The sequence below is a fragment of the Vanellus vanellus genome, assembly GCF_965231255.1.
Source record: "Vanellus vanellus genome assembly, chromosome: 3".
Lineage (NCBI taxonomy): Eukaryota > Metazoa > Chordata > Aves > Charadriiformes > Charadriidae > Vanellus > Vanellus vanellus.
In genome coordinates this window covers 14,899,548-14,917,712 of record NC_138907.1, presented here as the reverse complement: position 1 = coordinate 14,917,712, position 18,165 = coordinate 14,899,548, and the positions used below count along the sequence as shown (strand labels likewise).

Sequence of the window (18,165 nt, the reverse complement as noted above, 5' to 3'; positions counted from 1 at the left end):
CTTCCTCACAGACCAAGGTGTGCACTAAAAAATGACCCCGGTTCACTTCTACATGGCGGGGTTGAGACAATATTGCTTTAAAACCCTTTTCTTTTTCTTGGGGCAGTATTTTAAGCTCTGATCATTCTCCATTTATATTCAGGAAGAAAAAAAATAGCTTCTAAAAGACTAAATTCAGTATCCCAAGTTTCATCCCAGTAACAAATAGAATACACAATACTGTCACATTTTAACAACCTCTACATTTGGCAAAATTGATAAAAAATAATCTGACAGGTTTTTTTTTTCATTTGAATGTTGTCATCATCCCTTTGGCCAATAGTTAAGCATTCTGTGTTTTCCTTAGACTATCAGTAAAATTTGTGGTTTATTATACCAGCTTAGAAACACTAATTGTTGTCCCTGTCCACAATTCTTCCAAGGTGTAAAGCGTTTTATTAACAATGTTTTGGAAAAGCATTTCATTGAAAACGTTTTTAATAATTAAGCAGGAGAAAATGAAATAGCAGCCATTTTTAAAATTAATTTTTTCTATCTGTGAATCACGTAACACCTTGTGCTGCCAATGAAGAAAAGGCAGTAAAATCAGTGTGCAGGTCATGACCAATCTACCACACATATGAGTTTCCTTCAGCAAAATGTTGATTTGTTGGCAAGACATCATGGTTTATAGCAACCAACATGAGTATGCAATGCTGATGTCATTCCTCATAGAGTGTCTGCCTACAAGGAAAAACAGGACATTAACCAAATCAAGAACTTGGTTTCTGTTCTGATAGGTTTTTTTTAGACAAACCTGATTGGGGGGTGAAATCTGATTTCCAGGTTCTGAATTTGTGAGAGAAGATGCCTCTGGTCTGCTGCAGACTTGTTTAAGAGAAGGACAGAAGTGATGGTGACAAACAAAAAGACACCTTCACAAACAGAAAAAACAAACTAGGTAACAACGCATGAGAAGAACAAGACACATCTTTAGGAAAACTAAAATACATCAGGAAAAACGTGGTTTGAAGAGTCGCATAGGTTAAGAGGAGGAAGTGTTCTGTTGGCTCTCCAGTCCCAGTGTTGTATGGCTCTAAGCACTCGTCACCCCCGGACATGGACAACCCATGTCTTAGGGGGCAGAGCGGGGCAGTCAACCTGGTCCTCTCCTCACTTAGGGCCCTCCTTCGGCAGCAGTTTATCGCTCTGGTTTATCAGCACCCTTCTCGAAGGGCACACAGTACCCACATGCAGCCTGACGAGCACTGAGCCGGAGGGGAACAGCCCCTTCCCTCCACCTCCCGGCTCTGCCCCTGTCCGTAGGGCCGCCGCTGCCCCGCACAGCTCCTCCGGCTCTAGCCGCTCTCACCGCGCACCCCCACGGGCCCTGAGCGCCGCAGGGGCGGCGGGTCTGTGCGGGTCCCCGCCGGGTGACAAGGACACCCGCACCGGGGAGCGCCGGGGCCGGGCCAGCGGGGAGACCTGCGGCGGCCTCCGTGACGTCACTGCCCTTCCGGGGGAGGGCGGGTGGTTCTACTTCCGGGTCAGCCCCCCCGCCCCCGGCAGGCTGGAGCGGGGGGCGGGCGGGGGCGGCGGCCCCGGCCATGCGGAGCCGGCCCGGGTGGCGGCGGCGGCGGCCGCGCAGGGCCCTGCCTGGGCTGCGGCGGGGCCCGATGGGCCGCTGGGGGTAGGGTGGGGGCGTCCCAGTGTGTGTGTCCCCCCTCCCTCTCCTCCCCGCCGCCATGTACACCTTCGTGGTGCGGGACGAGGGCAGCAGCGTGTACGCCGAGGTGAGCCGGCTGCTGCTGGCCAGCGGGCAGTGGCGGCGCCTCCGGAGGGACAACCCCCGCTTCAACCTGATGCTGGGAGAGAGGAACCGGCTCCCCTTCGGCAGGCTGGGTAAGGGTGTCGTCGTCCCGCCCCCCCTCCCCTTCCCTCCCCAGGCCGTCCCCCCTCCGCAGCCCGGCTGCCGGGCCATTGCCGCCCCGCTGAGCCCACCGGTGTCCCGCCGCAGCGTGGCGTCGCCCGCGGCCCGTCACAGCCTCCCGCCGCCCCTGCGGACAGGGCGTGTCTCGGCGGGGTCCCCCGCTGCTTCGGAGGGGGTGACCCTCCCTACCCCCTCCCTCTCCCCCATGATGGTGGCGGCGGACCGTGTGCTGGGCTCCCCTGTCCCACCTGGCCCAGGACAAAGGGTGGGGAGCGGGCGGGCTATCCGCACAGCCCGGTCCCGGGGACCAGCTGTGCCGGCCGGGGAGTGCTGCTGCCAGCCAGGGCTGGAAGGATTCCCCCCCCCCCCCTCCCAAGCTGCCGGAGGGTGGTTTCACCGGTGCCCCCGCAAAACACCCAACCCACCTTGGGGACTGGGCTGTGGCAGAGGGTGCCCAGGGACACCCCCCACACACACACCCCACCTCGTATGTCACAGACCCTCGGGGTCCCCGCAGCCCCGGGTGCAGCCCCCACCTCCCTGTCTTGTCCCACAGCTACGCATTGGGGGGGGCATTTTCACCATGGCAAAGGGCTTCAGTCACCTAGCATGGGTTCGTGAGGAGCACGGTGGTGCCAGTGGCATCCCCCTGCCTGGCATAGGGCAGGGACATTGCGGTGCTGAGGTTACGTGTTATGGGGGTGTTTTTATAGTTTGAGGTAGGTGAGAGCCAGGCACGCTCAAATCCTCTCCCCAGAGCCGAGGCGGGTGGGGATGTGCCTCTGCAGGGGCTTGGTGGGGGTGACAGCACATCTAGTGCCTGCTTGGAGCAGGGTGAGGGTTCTTCCAGAGGTTCTATGTGTGTGTAGGGTCAGCCCCACCCCCCATCCCCGTTTTTCCCCTGCTGTATGACCCCCTCTATCACACTGCCAACACATGGGGCCCCGGGAGCTTCCGTGTGCAGGCTTGTCCCCTGCCTGCCGTGGACATTGCCTGTCTGGTGGAAGGCAGGGCTGTCAGCGCAGCCACCCTGGCCCTCCGCCCTGCTGGATGGGTAAGAGCCCAAGAGCAGGCAGGGAGAGTGCCACGCACTGCTTGCAAGCGGGGAGAGCCAAGCCAGGCGCTGGCAGCCTGGTAGGGCGCAGCGGGGAGCGGAGATGCACCGTCATTGCCCATGGCTGGGGGCGAGCCGGCAGGAGCCGCAAGGCTGGCAGGTCTCTGTGCATGGTGCCAGCTGCTGTGCTGGCTCCTGTCACCAGGCCTGTCAAGAGGATGTTTGGGATAAGGACACTGCAAACCCCAGCAGAGCAGCGTGTTTCCCTCCTGCGGTCCCCCCATGTCTGCATCTGACATGTGGCAGGACCCTGCTGGCATCCCTCCCTGCCCTTGGCCCTGGTTTCTTCCTTTCTGGGGTGATTTTGCAGCGCTGCTTCTGGCTACGGAAACATCGGAGCAGGAGGAGCCCCCTCTCCCCAGCAGCTCTGGGGCAGGATGGCTTTTGCAGCCCTTTTCTTGCAGTTGAGACCCAGCACCGACCACTCTCTCAGATTTGCAAGTCACCAGCTCCAGCACCTCTTCCCTTGTCTCCACATGCGTTTGTGAGTGGAAAGTCCCCATCACATGGCGATGCCATCTGGTCACCTCCCAGCGTCAGGGTGTCTGCAGCAGGCAGGGGAACACCAGGAGAGGCTTAAGCAGCAAGGATGCTCAGTCATGCTGTAGCCAGGCACAGCAGACCTGTGCTTTATTGTGGCCAGCAGGCAGGGCCTGTGAGCATCAGGCTTCGCTGCAGAATGAGTACAGTTCTCTGATGTGAGTGGGCCTGTACAGCATGTCCGGCCACAGTGGGCTTGTGTCCATCTCTTACTAACCCCTTCCATCCGTGAAAAGAGCCCTGGGGTTATAGAAGGACTTCAGCGAGCCCTTCAGCACGTGTTGCCATGGGATGCCCAAAAATTCAAACTGTTTCTCACAAACAAGACACATATATGGCCCATGGAGAGGGACCATGCTTTGGCACTGGCTTCTTTAACTTGTCCTCCTATAGCAGGAGCTGGTTGCCTGAAATCAGTATGTTCGGGCCAAAAATAACATGGTTATTTTGGTACATCTTCCAAAAAGCTGTATCTTCTCTGGTACATCTTCCTAAAGCTGTCCTCCTGAGCAACTGTTGCATGAAAGCTGGCTTGGTTTGGTTTCTCTAAAGGCTCTACTCAGCGGAAGCAGACAAATTCAGGGAACTGTAGGGATTTGTGTTACTTGGGGGCTAAGCTAGATCATTTGATGTGTGAGAGGGGTCTAAGTGGGGACTCTCAGCGTGCTCCGCTGCTTCTGTCCAGCTGCAGGGACTTCTGTTGCTCTCGCTGATACCCTGATTCTTGGGGGATCATGCCCTTAAGCTGTGAGTGCCTGTATCTAATGGAAAAGAAGTTTGTGCTAAGGGGAGGGAGAGGAAGAAGAGGATGCTGGACTACGCCCTGCCGGCTATGGGAGGATTGCCAGTTTGCTTGGTGCCGTGGCAGCCTTTTAACCTGCTAAATGCATGGTGCAGACCTCACAACATGCCCCTTCCCACCTTGGGGTCCCTCCTTGCTGACCACCAGACTCTACATCACAGCCCACTGCTCCATGGAGATGCTCAGGAAACATGGCGGTGTTAGGTTGATGGTTGGACTCCATGTTCTTAAAGGTCCCTTCCAACCTAGACAGTTCTAGGATTCTGTGAAACCAATAAGGATGTGCCTCCTGGTGGGTCAAAGTTAGCCAACAGCAGTGGTTTCAAAGCAGGTTTCAGCCACTTCCGTCCTCCTTCTTTCACCAGTCCCATTCTTCCATCACTGGTGACAGGGTGGACTGACCACTGTGGGGCAGAGCGCACCTAGAGTGGTGAGGTCTTCTTCTGGACCTTGATTCCTCCAGGAACCAAGCAAAATCGATAAACTGGAAATAGAAGGAAATTGACGTTTTTTACTAATTTCTTTCAGTAATTGAGTGCCTAGCAGTGCTGGCTACACCTCGAAGTGCCTGAAGTTACAGAACTTTTCTGGAATATTTATTGTATTTAATGATTTGTGAATAAAATAGTGACCCAGGTCAGGGCCAAGACTTAGGGATCGAAATAGATATTCACTCCCTGTGATCTCGCAGCTGCCTGGTCTTTCAGGTAATGTTTGCTCCAGGCCTTTTTTCCCAGGCAAACACCAAGGAAGGTACCTAAAACTTTGAATCCTTTTTCAGGGTCTAAATCACTCCCACAAGCATTTTTTTTCAAAGGAGCAGGTGAAGATGGAAGTAACTGCCACGCTTGGGGGATCCCCCTGGTCCTAGGTCATTTCAAACCACAGCAGTTTTCCATCAGGTTTTCCCTATCGATGCTCTTGTCGTTTGTTGTCACCGGTGACCCAGGTGTTGCCCCAGGCGTCACTCACCTCTTGCACATCCCTGTATGGCTGTGCTGCTTGTGTGGGGGAGGCTGCATGGTGTTGCCCAGATTTGTGTTACTCTTCAGACAACTGCTGTCATCCTGTCCCCACAGAGCTTCCAGCTGAGAGCAAGCGTTTGTGCAGTGTGAGAAGGTGAAGGCAGGCAGGCAGGCTGTGGTGTGAAGTCCAGTATTGGTAAGGAGGTACCCGTCTATTTGACACTGTTTGGCACTTGTGAGGCCGCATCTGGATACTGGGACCAGTTTGTGACTTTCCAGTGCAAGAAAAGCATAGACACCCTGGAGTGACTCCAGCAGGGGCCATCAGGATGGTTGGAGGGACACAGGATGGCAGTCAAGCACTGGGACAAGGACCTGTAGAAGCAGTAGGATCTTCATCCTCAGACTTCAACCAAACAAGAGGTTGGAGCAGAGACCCCCAGAGGTCCCTTCCCACCCCAGCTATCCAAGGGGGTTTGCTGCAAACTGCCAGAGGGAAGTGAGGCTCCAAATCTTTTAATGTTTCCCAGTGTTTTGTGATATCAGGTCTGAGGGAGAATCCTGCTGTATGTGGCAAAGAAACGAGGCCCTTTTCTAAGCTGTGATCTTTGTATCATGGTGTGCTTTCCTGCATCCTCCTACTGCTTTTAAGTGTAACAGAAATCTTGGCTTTTAAAAACTGCCACCAGCAAATGGAGAACATTTTTGGGTGGCGCTGCTGGTTCCTAGTGTGAATGAGGAAATGATTATTTTCCTTTGGAAAATGGAAGTGTCAGATTCAAAACAAGCTTGGGTAAGTGCATGGCTTTTCATAACTAAAAGAAAGAAACCACAGGAGCCATGCCAGCTTAGAGTCTGTTTCTGTGATGCAGGGCAAGGAAGCAGCCTCCTTTCTCTTCCCTACTGCACAGGTGCTTTGCACCAAGCAGATATTTTTCCTTCATTAATTGAGAAGTTTGTCTGACCTCTTTGTTTCCCTGTTTTAGGCCATGAACCCGGACTTGTGCAGCTGGTGAATTACTACAGGGGAGCAGACAAGCTGTGCCGCAAAGCCTCTCTGGTGAAGTAAGAAATTCACTGAAATGTTACATGGGATTGGCAGAAATTTTTCTTCTAACTGTTGTCGAGTGTTGAACCTGTTTGGAGGGTATTTTGCAGAACAGCTGCCCTGCGAGTGTCCTAGCATGTGCTGTCTTCAGACTCCTGTGCTGTTCTCTTGAGCTATCTGTGTGCACAAAGGCCTCTTTGTAACTTCAGGGGAAATGCCATTTTCACTGAATTACATCTGCTTGAAACCATAGAGTGTATTGAATCAGATTAGAGCCAAATCAAAAGGAAAAAAAAACCCTACAAACATATCTGCTCTTTTTCCTTGTAGACATTTAATTAAAACCTACTCCTGTTATTCTCTGTTTCATACAGAGATGAGACACTAATATGCCTTTAGCTAATAAGATTTGTTGGTCAAACAAATGCTTGGAGACATCTCCAGGAAGAGCTCTGGGAGTTATTTCTGCATGAGCAGGCGTGCTAGGGTCTCCTGGGGAAGCTTCATTGAGCTTTCATTGTAGATAACCCTCGTCCCTGTGCAAACTCTGCGGCCATTAGGGCATCTTCATGTCAGAGCTCTTGGCCTCCTTCAAGCGTTTGATTCCATGTTAGCGTCGGTGCTGCGTCTTGCTACCGCAGTCCTGCAGACTGTGTCTGCTGATCCGAGGCCTGTCCTTCCCCTGCGAAGAACCTGGCCCCAATTGCTTTCTTTACAGCGGTGATGGTGTTTGTCAGGAACTAGCAGAGTATTTTTTAGGCAAGCACTCACAGCGCTCCCCAGCTGGATTTCTCTGCGGCCCATGGTTTAGAAGCAGTGCTGAAAGTGCTTGCACACCTGTTTTTTCTCTCCTGAAGCTTGGCTGACCTTTCTAATTGTGGGGTCAACCATGCATCAGGCTACTTATGAACCCAGGGGACCACAAATTACATTCCTCAGGGCTCCCAGGGTGTAACTGACTGACTGCCATTTCAACAGAGAGGCACAAATGCACAGAGAGAGTCAGTGAGTCATGAGCTCCGCTTTCGGCCTTAAACAAAGCATGGAGTGAGCATTCAGAGAGGTAGGCAGCGCCCTTGACTGTGAAAGAAAACAGGCCTGGGCTCTGCTAACAGGAGTTTGCTGGCATCTCTAGACATTACTGGTAGGAGACATGTGCCAGAGAGATCGGAGTCTACATGATGCAAGGGGGATCACAGACACCTTGGGTCATGAAATGTATAGCTGTGCCCTTGCTTTCAGTGGGTTCCCAGTGATCTCCATCCACAGCTGGGACACCTGATCAGATCTCAGTGGGGATGGTATCAAGAACTAAGCACACAGAACATTTCTGTTCTGGCTTCCCTCTTGCCTGTTGTGATCACAGCATCCCTTCCTGCCTTGTTCCATGTTAGCAAACACACTTCCTCAGTTCCCTTGGGCAAAGATGATGCAGAGAATGCACTGGAAATTCTCTATTGATTTTTTCACAATATCCATACTATCTACAAAATGTTTAATGAAACCGTGCAGGTCTGGTTCAAAGAGCAGTGCTTGGCTGCAGGTTGAGGTTGCCATGATATCTTTAGAAAACCCTAATTTCAAGGGTCTAAGGAAAATACAGTAATTCAGCACACACTATCTGTCAGCAGCTATTTATCACCAAACAAAAGAGCCCAGTTAATGATGATTTGTACTTACTAAATGATGTCCATGCAGGTGGGGACACTCTGGAGATTAACAGCATGTCTTTCTTCACCCAGGCTAATCAAGACAAGCCCTGAACTATCGGAGTCCTGCACGTGGTTCCCTGAGTCGTATGTGATTTACCCAACAAACTTGAAGACCCCCGTGGCTCCAGCACAGAATGGAATTCGCCATCTCATAAACAACACAAGGACAGATGAGCGGGAAGTCTTCTTGGCAGCTTACAACAGGCGGCGGGAAGGCAAAGAAGGCAACGTGTGGATCGCCAAGTCCTCAGCTGGTGCCAAAGGTTCATTCTCCAGCAAAATGAGCCACCTTTTCATTATTCCTTACTCTTTACTTGATCAGTAGATTCCTGGGGTTTGGCTGAGTCCAGGTGATATCTAGCATATTTGAAGGGCTTCACCTACCAACTGCATGCCAGTCAAGCCAGCACAGGGCTCTCATTTGTCTGCTTGGTGGCATGGAGCTCCTGACAAGCACCGTAACATGCATATGCTATGTAGGACATGGATAGCAGTGAAAGGACCTCCACTTTCCTCCACATGTGCCTCAAAATACAGGGAAGTTTGCTGCAGGGAGAAGGCAGCAGGAACCAGCAGGCGAGGGGAATGTGGAGAGCAGGAGATAACAGGGAGCAGTACAGGATATGGGGAGGAGGGCAGCAGGCAGGACAGGAGCCTTCAAGGGCCTGTTTTCATCAGGGAGAAAGGGGAGAAGAGTCCTTTTGTTATGCCAGTGAGGGAATGCCTTTCTGTGTAGTATAACAGTCTAGCAAAGAATCAATCTGGGCAATTGAAAAGGCCATTGCTGTGGTTCACTGCAGGATGGAGAGGTTTAAACTCTCCACATACTTTATTCAAGTGCAATCCCATCTTTTCTGCATTAGAGCAAGGTAACCTTTCGTATTCATCAGTGTGCTGCAGAACTCAAGCTGGGAATTAAAGTGGAAAGCAGAGCCTTGTGTTAATCTTCTAGGGGGAAGTTTTAAATGTCTGGGGATTACTTCTGATGAAGAAGAAAGCTTGCCAACGTGAATTGCTTAGGCAGATCTAGCTCGGGCACAGCCCCTGACTCAGGACAGGTCTAGTGGAAGCTTGGTTGTCCATCAGTAAAAGGAAAATTAAACGTTTAGGATGTCCTGACTTTAAAGTTGAGAGATTTTTCAACTGCGGCTAAAGGTTTTGATGTTTTCTTTGAGAGAAGGGACAGCTGCCCCACATAAGCTGCTTTGCTGCCTCGCTGGGTTGCTGACTAGGTGTACAGTTAAGCTAACCTCCCCCTTCATTCACCGTCTGTCCAGTGCAGAACGAGTGCCTGCTGATCTTCCCACTGCAGGAGCTTTACTGGCGTACAGTGATGATGTTTCCCTCCTTTCCCCCAGTGCGTAGCCTGTGGTTGTACCAAGGCAAGCTTCTGCCCGGCGCTGCTGTGATCAGGGGACTAAAAATCTTGCCCTGCCCCGCATAAAACATGGGTGAGAAAGATACTTTGATTGAAAGGACTTCCTTTTGGTGGAAGACACTGGGAAGGGCATAGGGGGGTCAGTGGTGCTGGGAAGCTGTGATTCAGAGGAATGCAAAGCATGGAGCAGTGAAAGTACCTGCAGGGCTGTGTCCACAGTGACCTTCAGAAGTCACAGCTGGGAGCATTTTCCATGGGATGATCCTGTCAAACCCTGCCCGTGCTTCAAACCTGTGTTCTTCCCCCGATGCTCCCTTGAAGAGTGTTTATTTCTTTTCACTCAGTGTTTCCTCCAAAGAACTAAGCTCAAAATTAAGACTAAGTCATCAGCTTTAGTCCAAAAAGTTAAGTAAATGCCTGAAGACTGGATATAGTGCCAGAGAAGTGTTAGATAATTTTACCTCAGCTGGTTTATTCCTCATGTGGCTCTGTGCCATCCCTTTATCAAATCCCAGAAGGGATATGTTCTCTCTTCGTTGCTCTGCAACAGTGGTTTCATATCTGGACTCTTGCAATAAATGAACAGTGACAGCTTCAGCCAAAATGTGGCAGTATTTAAAAGGCACATCTAACTTCTTTAATGAAGAGCTTCCACAGCGGGGGAAGACACTGACTACATGGATGAATATTTTGAAACAGTTCTTTTCCTAATTCAGCAATGATTCTAATAGTAACTTAAATGAACTTAGTAAGCAGGGCGACACTGCTCAAGTGTACATTTGTGACTGCCTCTGGCAGCCAGACAGGGGGAGAAAGTCTGAGTCTAGGATAAAAAACCACAAACCTCCCTCCCCATATAAAAAAGAAAAAAAAAAAAAAGAAAATAAAACAAAGTGCCAAACCCTCTGTTCTCCAAACTGCTGAAAAACTGGGAAAAACTTCCAACAAGTGTTGAACACATGTGCCACCCCCTAACCCCTGTCCAAGCCCAGCTGGAAAAAAAAAAAAAAAAAAAAAAAAAAAAACAACACTGGAAAAGGAAACAAAATCTCCCAAACCAAGCAGCTGCCTCACTGCTTGCCAAGGTCCCTCTCTGCTGTGCATTCACTCGCACCTAAATTGCCAGCCCCCTGCAGAGGAGCCCCAGGCAGGCCACGCCATCTCGGGTACCCTTGGTTCCCATTTGTGTGAGCTTCAGTTACAGGGGAGCCAAATACCCCATGGTGTCGTAACAGGGAGATCTCTCTGCAGATTCACTGCTTGACCCTGAGCCAACATAACGTCGCTTGGGTACCAACTGTCCCTGGGGCCACGGGTTCTTGCGTGTCATGTGGCCTTTTGGGCAAATGAGCCATGGTTTGCTTGGGCCCTGAAGGAGCTCCAGTGAAGGTAGGAGGATCCTCTGCCTAATTTTATCTTTGTCTTTTTGTGCCAGGGGAAGGGATCCTGATTTCTTCAGAGGCTGCAGAGCTCCTGGACTTCATTGATGAGCAGGGACAAGTGCATGTGATTCAGAAATACCTGGAGAAGCCTCTGCTTTTAGAGCCAGGGCATCGCAAGTTTGACATCAGGTAACCTTTTTTGCTTTTGTAATAATATCAGTTTTCATTTGCATGCCATTTCTTTTTAAGCCACTGAGACTTGAGTTTGCTCTCTCGCCCCCCAGGAGCTGGGTTCTCGTGGATCATCAATATAATATCTACCTCTACAGAGAGGGTGTCCTGCGGACCTCTTCCGAACCATATAACAGTGCTAATTTCCAGGACAAAACCTGCCACTTGACCAATCACTGCATTCAGAAGGAATATTCCAAAAACTACGGGCGGTATGAGGAAGGGAATGAAATGTTCTTTGAGGAGTTCAACCAGTATCTGATGGATGCCCTGAACACAACGCTTGAGAATAGCATCTTACTGCAAATCAAACACATAATAAGGTAGCCACCTGCCTGTTGCGTAGGGAAACGTAACCCTTCAGTGACAGGGAATGCATATGGATGCAGCTGGGTAAACAGACAGATTGACAAGGGACGGGTTTCAGTTGCACGGATCAGGGTTTGCAACCCAGAGATAAATTTAAAATAAAGCCATAAACACACCAATGTCATTGCTCAATGAAAGGGGACCTCCATAGGTGCTGTTCTTTCAAGGGTATATGTCAATGTGTCTGCATTTTGCCAGCTGTGGCTGGAGAAGGATGGAGTGAGATCACTTGGAAAGGGAAGAGGGTAGGTCAAAACACAGGGCTAGGAGAGATTGCGGTTAAAAAAGAAGGTGTAAGAGGGGAAATAAAGCAGGACTCAGGTCTGCAGGATCTCACTGCTTCCACCTCCATCAGCAAGCAGCAGCAGGTCTCATTAGCATAGATCATCTTACTCGGTCCACACAGAGCCAGCTACCTCCTGGGCACAGAAAGCACCTGGAGAGAGATCTCAGCGATCACGGTGCCACAGAGAATCCTGGTCTTTACAAAGTGATCCTTCATGGCGGAATTTACTTTGCAAGTGCCCATTGCTGTTAGTTAAACCAAAAAGACATGACAGGATTTTTAAGGGACTCAGAGGCAAATGAATGCTCAATGGCAGTTCCTTGGGCACCTGGTGCAGACCTTTGTGGCTCTGCCTTCTGCTCCAGGCTCTAATTGCACATCATGTTTTTCAACTTGCTTAATCCAGTAGTGAGGGTGGATGCTGTTCTCCAGCTCTTCGGGAGTTAACTCGGGGGTGTCCCCACAGATGTTTTGATGGTTGCATAATCTGGCTTGCAGGGACCTGGTTACTATGATGTATGTTGGATATAGCTTGTAGCTTGGGGCAGTCCCAGGGCAACAGGGGACCCCTTAACTGTGCTATGCTCACGCCCTCAGAAGCTGCGGTGCAGTGGGTTTGTCTGCAGGGCTTTTAATCCTGGCTTTCTGTTTTTCCCTTCACAGAAGCTGCCTTATGTGTATAGAGCCTGCAATCAGCACAAAGCATCTTCACTACCAGAGCTTCCAGCTCTTTGGTTTTGACTTCATGGTGGATGAGGAGCTGAAGGTCTGGCTGATAGAAGTCAATGGGGCCCCAGCATGTGCCCAGTGAGTAATCAGTTTCTATTATTAAACTCTTGTGATGCCACCATTCACATGCTTCACCCAGAACATGGCAATGTCCCAGCTCCAAGTGAAAAAGGTAGAAGAAAGTGAAGGTAGGGGAGATTTCCAGACTAACCCGTACCAAACACTGCTCTGAGTGCCAGTTGATTTAAGTTCATTGCTCCTGTCTCTGTTTGGTATACTCCAGCTTCTTTCCTATGTGAGATGGGGCGCTAACCTCAGGTTTTGGACAAAATGGATTTGAATATAACTTGGGTCATTTTTATTGACACTATTGGGTTGAAGCTATGTTGCCGAATTAATGCTTTGAGGGTGAGGTGGTTTCTCAGTCTTTCTTGTGGAGCCACTGGTGGCTGGTCTTTACCTAAACATATGATAAATGAGTAGAATTAAGGGCAGCAGCTGGAAGTGAGTGACTGAATTTGCAAGCAGCAGGACCCCAGAGTACACTGTGGATGCTGCAGGCTTTGGATCAAAGCCTCCACCAGCCACAGGGGGGCAGGGACAGCTGAACAGCTGTGACTGTGAACATCTCTGCATAAGCACAGCAGGAGGAGCTGTGTTATGTGATTGAGACAACTGCGGGAGACTAGAAATCTTTGCTAAACAGGCATCTGTATCATATACAAGCCCAGCAAAACAGAACAGGCTGTACATCACTATGTTAGAATTTGATTACACTAGAAGTAGATTAAATTTGATTAGATCATCACTAACAGTAGACAAAAAATACGGGCCAAACCTACCAGACAGCCTGTTCAGCAGCCTTTTCAGAGCTAGGACTTGGGGAGCTTTCTGTGTCCAGGATGCCCTGTTCACCATGTGCACCATGGTGCAATGCTGCCTTGCACCTCCTTGTGTTGCTTGTGGTATGGGTAGAATTTGGCTGTCACTGGGTAGATTTGGGTTGCAGCAATGCCCTGTTTGTTTTGTGCCTCTATGGGTGCTTGGAAGCCATCAACAGCAGCTGAGGTAGGTTTTGGCTACTTGTGGCTTCTTCTCTTCAGGGTTATTCTAATTTATAGCACCCATATGACACAGTTCCTGTTTAAGAGACAAAAATTGGCTGCTGAACACAGGAACATTCCCAGGAGCTGAAGAAATGTCTTACTTTCATGTGGCCTCAACTGCATAGGATGAAAGACATGGTAATTCTAGTAAAGACAGCTTTGGTACTAAAAATCTCCCAAATGCCAGCATGTTCAGGTGTACACTGGTACACGTGTATTTCCTTCAGCAGAAGAAGTCTGGGGCCTGCTCAGGAGCCTGTTCTGACAGTAAACTTAGACAATGGGGTTTGTGGTCCCATCCGGCAGAGAACAATATTGGGAATGGGAGCACCGTTGAAAAAGAAGACAGTTGCTGTGGTAGGCGGGGAGGAGATGGAAGAGATGCCACTCATCTCTCGTTTGCTACCCTGGAGCTACCTGTAATGGGAGCAGGATCTTGTAGATCTTGCTGGGAAGATGCACATCTGTATAAAAATTGGTCGGCGGCCTGCTGGTTTGTCTTGCCTGGGCATCTGATTCTCTCTCTCTTTATCTCTTAGGAAGCTGTATGCAGAGCTCTGCCAAGGAATTGTGGATGTAGCCATCTCTAGCGTTTTCCCCCTCAACGACACTGGGCAGAAGGCAAGCCAATCATCGTCAATCTTTATCAAGCTGTGATGACAACAGGAATGCCTCTGCTGTGCACAGGGAGAGACTGCGCCCAGCACAGTTCAGTGGCTTATCTCAGTATCATGCCAAAAAGTGACAGAGACAGGCTTCTTATTTTCTGGAAAATCATGGGAAAAACAACAAAACAGGCATCCACACAGAGCTGCAGTGAGCCAGAGCTGCTCAGACAACTCTGCCTGCATTCACCAAAATCCACTTTAGAAACAGCTCATGTGACTTTGATATCTGAAACAAATCTCTCTGGGAGAACAACAAAATAACCTTAAAATGAAACCCCAACAGGGATACTATAATACTGTATTAGCTCATCCTTTTCTATAGAGGTAACATTGGGTTTTTTAAGGAAATTGAGCGAAGAGTACGATGATCTTCTAAGACGTTGTGGCTGGGAAGTTGTCCTCCCGCTGTGTTTCTTCTTTCCTCACCTACTGCATCATTAGTGCCTTAGCTCAGCTCCAAATAGGTGACTCCTTTCCTTTGTTCCTGCTCTTATTACGTAGAAAGGAGCAAACTCTCTTGCATTGCAGGATGCCTAAAACCAGGAACATCGAGAATTCAGCTTCCTTAGGTCATTTTCCAAGCTGGTTGGCTGAACACCCAGGCAATGGCTGGCGAAAGGGTGCTGAACTGCAGGGGGTGAATTAACCCAAGCAAGGAAGGCAATTTTGTTTATTTATAGCTATCCCTTTTTCCTAATGAGATTTGAATCAGTCTCCATCCCAGTCTGGTACAGTTGGATTTTGTTTAAAAGAGGTAGAGAGACCCTCTCAGGGCTCACCAGCAGGCTGTAGGATTTTTAGCATCACTTTTGTGCTAAAAGTGTTTCAAAGAGCAGAAACCCAATCTCCTCAGTTTCTTCTGAGACACTGCAGTGAATTTAGGCTCCTCTCTCAGCTTTCACCTTCATGCGTTTGAGGCTTGAATCCAAAACCTTTTCAGCCCAAATGATTTTTATCCTGTTTGATCCATCCAGTTTTATTCTCCTCCATTTGAAAAATACTGCAATTTTCTGCCCTGAACACAGTCCACAGCTTGGTCCCAGCTAGGGGGAAGGCGGGTGAGGTTTTGTAGACCAGGAGAGAGATCCCTGTGTATAGGTTTGCCACACAGCTGGGAAGGCAGGTGTTTTTTGGGGGGAGAGGAGGTTAAATTCCTTGAGGTCCCTGAATTTCAGAGCTAACATCTACTTTGAGTATAACCTAAATCCCTGGCATATTGCTCACCCTGTAACGTGTATCTGAATTTTCAGCATGAGCCCAGCACATCCCTCCTAAGCTAGAGTTCCTTGCAGAGCACAGTGGCATTTGTAACAGCAGCGGGCTTGGTGGGGGGTGTTAAGGGCCGTGTTCTGCTGCTTCTGGGAGGGAGAGATGGTTGGCACCAAAATAAACTGGATCCTGTTACCCAAAAAAATGAACAAACAAACAAGAAGAGATTGTGGAGGTTACAAGCTTCTGGCTGCCTGTGTGTAATGGGAAGTGAATCAAGCAGTGGGATTTCTGCCTCCCTCAGAAGATCCTAGCGCTTTCGTGTACTCATCTCTGCTCATGACAGATTTCAGGGGTCTTCAAGCCAGCAGCAGATCCTGGCATCTTTCTGTAGGGAGGACTGAAACGCCGAGGCCTCCTTGGAGTGATGCATTTTGATTGTGCTGTCATGGGATGGACATTCCTTGCAACGTGCTGTGAATCCACAAGTGGCACCATTTCACACAGGGCCACTCAAATCCAGGAGGGAACTTTTTTTGCTTAACAAAAACCCATGGAAGCACCACAGAGAGGGCACATCCCAAAGAGCCACACAAGCACCTCTGAAGTTGTCAATGCCCTGAAGCGCAGCGTGGATCTGCATCTGCAGGGGGTGTGGTGTGGTGGACACAGGGTGCACTGGTGCACACTGAGAAGTGACAAGGAGCAGGAGGTGTGTGAAAACGGGGCTGCGGCTTTGTTTCCCTGCACTGCAAGTGCTGGCGGGCGGCTTGGCTTCCCACGAGACCCTGAGTGCCAGGTCTAGTCTCTGGATTTGGGCCTCGTGGATGTTCAGAAGAGGGACCATGAATGCATCATTTCATGAGATGGGAAGCGCTGGGTGTTAAACTGGGAAAGGGGTGTGAGGGAAGGACTGGTTGGGTTTTTTTAACCTTATGATAGCACATAGGTGTCAACATTTCACTGCAGGCCAGGTAAAGCATAGTGGTAACACTCCAAGGTAAAGTGTAGGCTCTAACGGTTGTTACTCTACTTGCAAAGTTCACCACGTCTCCATTGGCATTTTCAGATGTTAGCTCATGTGAGCTTAAAAATACACCTTTTTGCCCAGCAAAGGGAACATCTAATAGCAATCACCCTGGCACAGGATGTGCCTGAGGTGACAGAGGAGATGTTGGGCTCTCACAAGCTCTAGGGCAGACGAGAGCAGAGCGCAAAGCGAGAAGAGAAAATTTTCCCCATCATAATGAAATGAGAGATGTTCACTTTCTGGGGTGATAGATGCGTCCCGCTTTTCCCCTCAAAAGGGAAGTTAAAAAAATGGATCGTTCCCTTACTGCATAGTAATGTGAGATTTCCTGCCAATGTAGTGGGATAGGGGCAAGAGAGCTGCCTGGATGTGGGCACAAGCAGTGGGCTCCACTGGAGCAGCTGGTACCACCAGGAGCAGCAGTGTCTCAGGAGCCTCTGTCTAACTCCAAGGCCTTTCCTTCCCCCTTTTTCACCCCGGATTCCATTGTAGTATGTCAGCAGGTGGCCATTTTTGCTGCTTAGCTGAAAGTGGGTCTTCAACTTGATGGTAAAGCCATGACCACAGGCGATGCAGCTATTCATACCCTGCCTTTTCAGCTGGGCTTGGGGGGACAGTGATTCAGGGATGCTTTAACTGTTGGCTTGTTTGCTGAATTTTTCAGGAATAAGCGACAGCCTCTGGAGGAAAACAGCAGGTATCACATGTATTTACTACCTGTTCTCAAAGTGCTCCCCAAGGTAAAAGCACAGGAGACAGATGATAAACTACAGAGAGCACAGTGCCTGAGGTCTTGCCCAAAATATTAGCTACGAGGGGGAGTAAAGGATGCGTGTATGGCTGAGACCTGAGCATTGCAGCTGTGGGTGCAACTTGCAAGTGATGCTCACAAACCCTTGTGAGACTTTTGTTTGTTTCTTTTTTTAGGAATACACAACAATAAATGTTTTCTAGCTTATTTCAGCTAAAAGGTCAATAGAAAAGGTCTCACTCTCATTCCTGAGCTTTCACAAAGGATGGTGCTGGGTTTCCAGAAGACACCTACCATATTGCAGAATGTTTCTAGTCTTAGTTGTATCCCTTCATGTCGGCCATGAAGGATTTCAGGCCCAGGTGCTCTGGCTGTGGTTTCCAGCAGGGTCTGGACCTGCTGGACTCTGGGTTTCAGGTGACTCTCATGTGGCTTGTCTCGTACCAGGTTAGTCATAATTACCATGCAACAGCTATTGTGCTCCTGCCAAAATCTGGTGGCTGGCCACAGCCCACAGAAGACACTGGAGAAGTCTAAGAAAGGCTCAAAAGCCGCTTCATCCAGGTGGTCCGGCTTCCCAGCCCTGCTGTGACCAGCGCCTTTCAGGACTGCTTGCATGTCCCTGCTCCTACCATTTATTGTTCTCCACTTGCAGCTCTACCATGGGAGAGCAATGCTGTGTCATATGTAGGTTCATAATCATATCTCGTTGCCAGTGTCCACTATGGCAGCCCTCAGAAAATCCTGGTGTTGAGAGGATGGTGGGGTACATACAGTGCTGCCAAGCTGGCAGCTGGCCGGGCTCAAGTTCATGTCCCCCAGCTGCTCTCACGTCAGCATGTGCGTGTGGGGCGAGTGGGTACCTGAGCTCGTGGATGATCTCCGGTGACTCTATCCACATCTTTCCTAAACCATCATTAAAACATGCAAACCCCA

The 18,165-nt window shown here is 49.7% G+C and overlaps 1 protein-coding gene across 1 annotated transcript; it reads left to right on the top strand.

Annotated features, from left to right (window-relative positions):
• Positions 1 to 1,580: 1,580 nt before the first annotated feature.
• Positions 1,581 to 18,165, top strand: TTL (tubulin tyrosine ligase). The gene is made up of 7 exons (XM_082480433.1): positions 1,581 to 1,881; positions 6,317 to 6,395; positions 8,121 to 8,353; positions 10,904 to 11,039; positions 11,135 to 11,404; positions 12,400 to 12,543; positions 14,111 to 18,165. The coding sequence occupies exons 1-7, from the start codon at positions 1,725 to 1,727 to the stop codon at positions 14,226 to 14,228; spliced, it is 1,137 nt and encodes a 378-aa protein (XP_082336559.1). The 5' UTR covers positions 1,581 to 1,724; the 3' UTR covers positions 14,229 to 18,165.

Excerpts from the sequence above, each read along its gene's own strand:
- TTL (XM_082480433.1), top strand. The coding sequence starts at position 1,725 with ATGTACACCTTCGTGGTGCGGGACGAGGGCAGCAGCGTGTACGCCGAG. Across the intron at positions 1,882-6,316 it reads GCTCCCCTTCGGCAGGCTGG|GCCATGAACCCGGACTTGTG; the intron begins GTAAGGGTGTCG and ends TCCCTGTTTTAG. Across the intron at positions 8,354-10,903 it reads GTCCTCAGCTGGTGCCAAAG|GGGAAGGGATCCTGATTTCT; the intron begins GTTCATTCTCCA and ends TTTTTGTGCCAG.